Source organism: Aedes albopictus, unplaced genomic scaffold, assembly GCF_035046485.1.
Source record: "Aedes albopictus strain Foshan unplaced genomic scaffold, AalbF5 HiC_scaffold_421, whole genome shotgun sequence".
NCBI lineage: Eukaryota > Metazoa > Arthropoda > Insecta > Diptera > Culicidae > Aedes > Aedes albopictus.
The window spans coordinates 5218-13880 of NW_026917223.1; the positions used below are offsets into that span (position 1 = coordinate 5218).

Consider the following 8663-nt stretch of genomic DNA (forward strand, 5'->3'; position numbering starts at 1 on the left):
GTCAACCAAAGCAGCACAACCCAAGAAACAGAACTAGCTGAATAGTAGTTTCTTAAGGTAAGTTTGCTTTAGAGTCGTTTGTTCCACTCTTATACAGCGAAAATGTTTGTTGGGAACTTCATGTCGCTAACATATATTAAAGAATGAAATTCAAGTTTATCATCAGATCAGGATAGAACCAGGGTATGCCATCTAAAACAAGTGCATCTCATTTAGATTTTTTTTTTCAATGGAAAAGTGATTTTTATTTACAAAATAAGATTTTTTGAAGATTTTACAGTTGTCAGTGTTTTGAATTTTTTGTTTCCATTTGAGTAATGTATAAACAGTTAGTAAATTTGTCGTATTGTTATGTGGTTTCTTCCGTTCTGATTATCCGCAGGCTACTAAAAGCGGCACCAATTTTACAATCATATTTTAAAAGCGCTTATTGTTTTTTTTTGGGTGTTGCGGTTACTTTTATGTTTTGTTTGTTTTCACATCTATTCATGTTCAAAGTGGTTTTGTACAGCAATTTATCCTAATCGCAAGTAGTTTTTCAATATTTTGTTTGTTTTTTTCTTTACTAATATCCTAGCGAATACTGAATATTAGGAAGAGATAATATAATAATAAAGATCTCTTTTTAAAAGTTTTTATTTATCACATATCAACACTTTCTATAAATGGGGCATCTAGGTTTCGGTTAAAGTATCAACAAATCTACAAAACAGTACTTGTATAAAATCGAGATTCTGTTCAGTTCAATACATTATACAGTACAGTGAATAGTCTACAATAGGATAGAAGTATAGAGTTTACATAGAAAAATATCCAGTTTGGCATAGATCGGTAGAGGTGAAGAAAAATCGGTGTTTCATAAGATCTCCCCTATGCCGAGAGAGATGGTTAGAGAGAAACGGGGGTAATTTAAGTTCTAATGTGTAGTTTGATGCACGGGAAATGATAGTTTGTCGATTTTCTATAGACTTGATTGTGGGGGCGTCACTAAGCAGAGAAATTGTTTACAGTACCATCAAATCGGTGTTTACCATGCGGGGTAACACTGGGAGAATAATTGTTCAAGATTGCTCGTTTCGTTCACTGGAAGTATTTATCAATTTGGTTGTCATGCTTTGCAAATTTTGGGTTAGAATGCAAGATCAATTTGGTTTATGTGTTTTCAAAGTCTCATCGCTAAATGCGCGGTTTTTTTTCTATCCTATTCTTCAGTTTATTTATCAAATCTTCTTGTGTTATTCATAGTTTTACTCGATATTTGTTCGATATTCAATGATGTAGCACTATCAAACTTATTTTCATTTACAAAATCCAAATGTTTCGATTTTTCTTTAAAATTTTACAAACTCAGCGCCGTATTTGCAGAGCTGCATGGTAAAAAGCGTATATAACGTCATTGATAGCTAAAACATTGCATTTTTTCCATTCGACTATAGGTTCTTTATATTCCCGTTTTTATGCTTCATGCACGTCTTCATGAGTTGCGTGTTTTTTTTTCGCAAAAGGGGAAAGAAGCTTTTGGTTCCATACATTTGTTAACGTTGATTTGTCGGTGTTTATTTGTCATTTCAGTTATATCTCTGATTGCTCCAATAGTAGTCACTGCTTTCAATGGAGTTTACCTAAAAATAGAAAAAAGTAATATGTTAGAATAGTCAAGTTTTTTTTGAAAATCTTACATGATTCACAATGGAGCACGGTCGGTGTACGAAACGTCTAAGGATAAAACTCGTGAACAACTTCTCACAGTTCACTAGTTTGTCTCAAAATTTTCTGTGAAAAGAACTAGATTTTCTAAATTCGTGAAGATGATTTGAAACATGTCAGAAACGCGAACAATAATATTCAAGCCTCTGTTATTCAATGTTCATTAGCTTAGATTTAACCTTTTGCAATGGGACACGTTCGGTGTAGTACTAGATTTGTAGTAATGAGTTGAATTTTAGTATGGTGAGAAGGTCAATTCTCCTTTTCTGCAATGAAATGGTGCAAAAAGCGTGGGTATTATGATTCCTTGATGCTGTTTGAGCAAAACTTTGGATAACCATGTTGTTTTTGTTGCAAGAAATGCAGAAAACACCAACACTGTTGCCCAAAGTTTTGCTCAAACAGCATCAAATTAGGCAGGAATCATAATACCCACGCTTTTTGTACCATTTTATTTCAGAAACGGAGAATCGAGCTTCTCACCATACTAAAATTCAGCTCATTACTACAAATATAGAACTTCACATATCTGTCCTATAGGAAGCAATCGGTGAAGTACTAGGTTGAAAGTAATGAGCTGGACAGGGTGAGATGATCAATTCTCCAATAGGACAGATCGGTGAAGTACTAGATTTGTAGTGATGAGCTGAATTTTAGTATGGTGAGAAGCTCAATTCTCCGTTTTTGCAATGAAAAGGTGCAAAAAGCGTGGGTATTATGATTCCTTGCCTAATTTGAGGCTGCTTGAGCAAAACTTTGGGCAATGGGGCACGTTCGGTGTAGTACTAGATTTGTAGAAATGAACTGAATTTTAGTATGGTTAGAAGGCCAGTTCTCTGTTTCTGCAATGAAATGGCACAAAAAGCGTGGGTATTATGCTTCATTGCCTAATTTGATGCTGTTTGAGCAAAACTTTGGATAACTATGTTGTTTATGTTGCAAGAAATGAAGAAAACAACAACACTGTTGCCCAAAGTTTTGCTCAAACAGCATAAAATTAGGCAAGGAATCATAATACCCACGCTTTTTGTACCATTTCATTCCAAAAACGAAGAATTGACCTTCTCACCATACTAAAATTCAGCACATTACTACAAATTTAGTACTTCACCGTTTTGTCGTATAGTGTTGATGTTTTATTCATTTCTTGCAACATAAACAACATAGTTATCCAAAGTTTTGCTCAAACACCATCAAATTAGGCAAGGAATCATAATAGGACACAATTGGTGACGTACTAAAATTGAAATGAGCTGAATTTCAGTATGGTGAGAAGGTCAATTCTCCGATTCTGTAAAGAAATAGTGCAAAAAGCGTGGGTATTATGATTCCTTGCCTAATTTGATGCTGTTTGAGCAAAACTTTGTTGTTTTCTCCATTCCTTGCAACATAAACAAAGTTTAGCTCAAACAGCATCAAATTAGGCTAGGAATCGTAATACCCACGCTTTTTGCACCATTTCATTGCCGAAACGGAGAATGGGGCACGTTCGATGTAGTACTAGATTTGTAGTAATGAGTTGAATTTTAGTATGGTGAGAAGGTCAATTCTCCATTTCTGCAATGAAATGGTGCAAAAAGCGTGGGTATTATGATTCCTTGCCTAATTTAATGCTGTTTGAGCAACACTTTGGACAACAGCGTTGTTGTTTTCTCCATTTCTTGCAACATAAACAACATAGTTATCCAAAGTTTTGCTCAAACAGCATCAAATTAGGCAAGGAATCATAATACCCACACTTTTTGCACCATTTCATTGCAGAAACGGAGAATGAACCTTCTCACCATACTACAATTCAGCTCATTACTACAAATCTAGTACTTTATCGAACGTGCTCCATTGACCTTCTCACCATACTTATATTCAGCTCATTACTACACATCTAGTACTTCACCGATCTGTCCTATTTAGCTCATTACAAAAATTCTAGTACCACACCGAACGTGTTCTATTGATCATCTCACCATACAAAAATCCAGCTGGTGAGATGATCATTGGATGATCAATAGGACACGTTCTATTTAGTACTTGCATTGCAAAAAGCGTGGGTATCATGATACCTTGCCTAATTTAATGATGTTTGAACAAAACTTTAGGTAACTGTATTGTTTAAATAGGGTCCTAAAATTAAAGACGAAATCTCGCTTATATTGAATAATACGATCAAGCATGGTATTCTAATCGGAACTGTACTTTACTCGAACTTGAAAAACAAAGGAATAATAAGAAAATTCGAAATAAGTAAAATGGTAAATAGTTCTACTTTGACATTTGAGGTCAACCTTGTGTGACTGCGAGCTCGACATTTTTCGCACTGGGATTTCAAAAATGTTCCTATCTGACATACACGGTGAAAAAAAATCACTCAAAGCATGTGTTATAAGCTAGGGACGAGACAAAAGGCTAAAAAAATAAAAATTATATATTTTCAACTACGGTTAATAAAAACGTCAAAAATGAGTAAATATGTACTCTTGAACCATATATTGTGGTATAAAACAAGAATCCCGATAGGACTTTAGGAGCCTATTGCAAGAAAGAAAGACAACAACATTGTTGTCCAAACTTTGGAGTGATACACAAATTATGTCACGCAAAAAACGACCATTTTCAACCCCCGCCCCCCCCCCCCCCCTCCCCCTATGTCACACTTTTTGTATGAGACCTTACAATATTTTGTATGGGTCGTCACGTTATGCAAAACCCCCTCCCCCCTAAATGTGTGACGTAATTTGTGCATGGCCCCTTTTGCTCAAACAGCATCGAATTAGTCAAGAAATCATAATACCCCCGGTGTTTGCACTATATCATTGCAGAAATGGAGAATTGATCATCTCACCGCTAGGGGCAACACAGAACTAACGAGAGCAAATCTCGTTTGCACAGTGTCTTGCCCCTAGGAGTTGCTCTAGTTTGCACAGTGTCTTTCCCATACAAAAATCGTGCGTTGAGATGAAAGTGCTCGATAGGAAAGATATATATTATCCTAGGGGCAAGACACTGTACAAACGAGAGCATCTCTGAGAAATTCTGAGTTACTCTTTTGATCAATGATCGACCAAATTTGATGAAAGACATCCCCAAAACTGCAACTTTCATTCAGCACATGCAACACTTTGCAGTTTGACATTGGCGTCAGATCACACTTTGATTTAAATGAGAGAAAATCTGAGGAACTGTGAGGAATTCTGAACAACATTGCGAGCACAGATTTTCTCTCGTTAGATCTATCTTGCCCCTAGACATAATCAACCTCAAAGGATATTATTTCTGTTATATTGACAATCAAATTCATTCAAATATTTACCTCATTGTCCTCTAATACCGCACAATCGCAGCGAATACCGTTGGCAATATGGCGGTCAGCATCAGCGTCTTCATCATGGCCGCCAAGGTGGTGGCACCGCTGGGTTCCTGGTTCAGCGGCTGACCCGTAACGGGGGCATCCTGCGCAGCCGCAACGGCACCAAGATTCACCGGTCCGTTGTTGGGATCGGGCACAAACTGTCCGGAAGCCGCGTCGTACAAACCGGGGGTGAATATTTGGGTAAGCGGATCGTACTGTCCCTGCTGGAAAATGTTGGTGTCCGGGATGTAGCGGCCGGGCGTGAACACTCCGGTTGCCGGGTCGTACTCGCCTGGTGGAACGTACTGGCCGGTAGCCGGGTAGTACTGGCCAGGCGGTGGGAAGTATTGTTTTCCGGTGGGCACTGGTGCGGTTGAAGTCTCGTTGTATGAGGCCAGTGGCGTTGGCGTACACGCTAAGATCAGTTTACCTATTTTTCTAAAATATGGGTAAATTTTATTCAAATTTGCGTAAACTTTACGCAAATATGGGTAAATAAAACTCATATTTTGGAAAAGTGCACAACCTCATTTATAGGTAATATTAACCCATATTTGGGTTACAATTACTCATATTTGTGTCCACATTACCCATATTTGAGTTTTGTTAACCTATATTTGAGTATCATTTACGCATATTTGCGGTTGTGCACTTTTTGGAAAAAAGGTAAACTGATCTAAGCGTGTAGATGTATCGGTAGAGTTTGTTGTTTGTTCGCTGGTTGAGTTGGTGTTCATGATCACTGGGGTGTTCGGGACACCTGCAACAGCATCCTTGTTTTCGCTGGCCGCAGGAGCTGGGTTCGGAGCTGGAACTGGGGCAGGGGCTAAAGCTGGAGCACTAGGAGCTGCCGGAGCCGCTGGAGCAGCCGCGGCTGGGGCAGCAGGTGCTGCTGGAGCGGCAGCAGCAGCAGCGGGAGCTTCTGCGTTGACAACGGTAACGCGATCACGGTAGATCACACGGTCTTCTGGTTTCAAAGCGTTGTAGATGGCAGCACCGGCGGCTCCTGCGAGAAGACCCGTTCCTACTCCAGCAGCGATGCCTCCGATTCCGATTCCAGATGATTGTGGTTTGTATGCTCCCACAGGGATGGCCGCAATCGGGAAGCTTGGAGCAGGAGCGTAGTTAACAGCTGGAGCGACACCACCACCTTGGAAGCCGCCATGTGGTAGACCTCCGTATCCACCGGCTGGAGCATGGTAACCAGAGCCTCCAGATGGGAATCCACCGAATCCACCGGGTTGCTGATGTCCAAATCCGCCTGACTGTTGATGTCCAAAACCTCCTGGCTGCTGATGTCCAAAGCCTCCTGATTGCTGATGTCCGAAGCTGCCTGGTTGGTTAAATCCTCCGGGTTGTCCAAATCCTGGCTGATTGAAACCACCGGGCTGTCCAGGCTTGAAGCCTTGACTTCCAGGGCTGTACGCAGGTGGTGGCTGGTTGAACGGCGAATGAGCATTTGGATTGTTGACGGCTGAATATGGCGGAGGGGCACCATGTTGAGGGTTCACAGAGTACGGTGGAGGTGGCGCCCCATGTGTTTGGTGCACGTTATGCTGTTGTTGCACTGGGTATGGTGGTTTGGCTCCACCTGCAGGGCTTTGAACCGGATATGGCGGTTTGGCGGCACTCTGCACTGGATATGGTGGCGCCGCTGCAGCTGGTTTTGCCGGTTGGTTACTGTTGACGTTCCATCCGATGGGCCGCGCGTTGGCTGAGGAGTCCACCGGTGCCGATGGAGCCGGTTTCGGCTTTTGCTGATAGTTGTTGTAACTCAAGCTGCCAGGGTTACTGGCCGCTGGAATACTTTGACTAGGTTTCGACACACGACCTCGGCTAACCGAAGATGACGAAGAGCTTTTACTCTTTCCACTGGTTTTTCTGGCCTCCAAAGCAGGCAAGAAATTCGAAGCGCAAAGTAGCACGCAGAACGTAACCACTTGGAGCTTATTTTTATCAATCCGTATTGATGCCCCTCGTTTCATTTTATTATTCATTTCTCCTTCACGGTCACAACAAACTGGTTTGCACAAAAATCCCCGATATGCGTTTCACTAGCTTGCTACGATCACCCCCTCTCAATTATTTTGATATTAATCACTTCACTGAACAACGCAATCGAGCGAAGTAGCCATTGGCTACTTTAAAATCGTCACAAAATGTGCGATTTGCACAAAACTGCACTCCTTTCACCGCCTGCTAGATGGAAAATTGATATTCTGCGACTATGACAAAGGGAAAAATCGATAGTTGTCCTTATTAATTAGTTTGCACTATTGAAACGCGGATTGACCGTAACGTTGTTCCATTCACTGCAAGTTTCCACAGACGAATGTTACACTACTCTGATGTGGGGACTGCTTCACTGGTGTGTATAATAAACTTGAAAAAATCCATTGAAGAGTTGTGTCGGATGGACGAACTACTGATGATGTGTATCTCTGTTCATGCGCCATGCGTTGCAGGTGAGATGTAGCGATGGACGAAGCGAGCGTTTGTGCACATGTGCTAGTGAGATTGAGATCGGTTCGGTAGCTAAAAGGGTTGTAAAAACATCATCAACAGTGGAGGGAGTGGGTTGCGTCTCTCATGATTCAGTAGCTGCTGATGAAATTCGCGGTTTCTATTCGTCTATCAAACTACCTTGGCCTTGTGTTTGCCAGAAGTGCAATACAATAATGGCAGAACGAAATCAAGGGCTGTTTCAACCTGTGCGGTAATTGATTTAATACGGTACAAATACATTTCAATTTAAATACGGAAAGGGAAATAATGGAGTTGAAAAATGTTGCTAATGTTGTGGTAGGGAAAATGTGGAATGAAAACACCGAAAACACCTCATTATTAAGATGTGTTAGTGAGAAATACTTTGTTTTGACGAATGTTCATCAGGTGTTTTTCTTGGTGTTTTTTAAATTATATATTTCTTTCTCTCGTAACAAATATTTCATTATTATTATTATTATTATTATTACTTTATTATAAGATAATTTAAGTCCTAGGCTGGTTCATCTCGTATAAAATATTTCATTTACCTACATAGGTATTATGGAAACATTCACAAATTTGATGGCGAGCTAAATGAAAGCTTAACTTTTTAATTTAATATGCATAATCATAAAAATATTTATTCTTCTTGTGATCGCATCACTGTTCCATAAACAGTATTGACCTGTGAGCAAATGATAAGATGCTAACCAAAGTTTTCACCGAAGACAACCGAAACGTGTAGTTTTTGCAACGGTTGTGCTACTTTTCCCCGAATGTCGATTCCCCGAATGTCGTTTCCCCGAACGCCGATTCCCCGAATGCCGTTTCCCCGAATAATACTTTTCCCCGAATGACCCATTTCCCCGAATCACACCCTTCTTTATTTTATAGGCGGTTCTTTCAGGTTTTATTGCTCCTCAAATCTGCTGAAACCCTGCTGAATGAAGAATGGTAATATGACTCCTTCTTTCATTTGCCGCTCGTTCTTTGTAGAACCAAATTGGTACCTACGACCTGTCGAACTATGGTAGGATATTTTTTTGAATAATCTAGTTCCCAGGAGTCCGTGTCCTGGGCCAGGACACGAACTTGTTGTGACAAGTGACCATTTCGAACAAGA

General features: G+C 40.3%; 1 protein-coding gene across 1 annotated transcript; it reads right to left on the bottom strand.

The window, feature by feature from the left end:
- Positions 1-217: 217 nt before the first annotated feature.
- LOC109429695 (trithorax group protein osa) lies at positions 218-7644 on the bottom strand. The gene is made up of 3 exons (XM_062843665.1): positions 5736-7644; positions 5015-5468; positions 218-1622 (listed from the first exon to the last, which is right to left on the bottom strand). The coding sequence occupies exons 1-2, from the start codon at positions 7048-7050 to the stop codon at positions 5026-5028; spliced, it is 1758 nt and encodes a 585-aa protein (XP_062699649.1). The 5' UTR covers positions 7051-7644; the 3' UTR covers positions 218-1622; positions 5015-5025.
- Between the last annotated feature and the right edge of the window lie 1019 nt (positions 7645-8663).

Excerpts from the sequence above, each read along its gene's own strand:
- LOC109429695 (XM_062843665.1), bottom strand. The coding sequence starts at position 7,050 with ATGAATAATAAAATGAAACGAGGGGCATCAATACGGATTGATAAAAAT. Across the intron at positions 5,469-5,735 it reads CTCTACCGATACATCTACAC|CGTGTACGCCAACGCCACTG; the intron begins GCTTAGATCAGT and ends AACTGATCTTAG.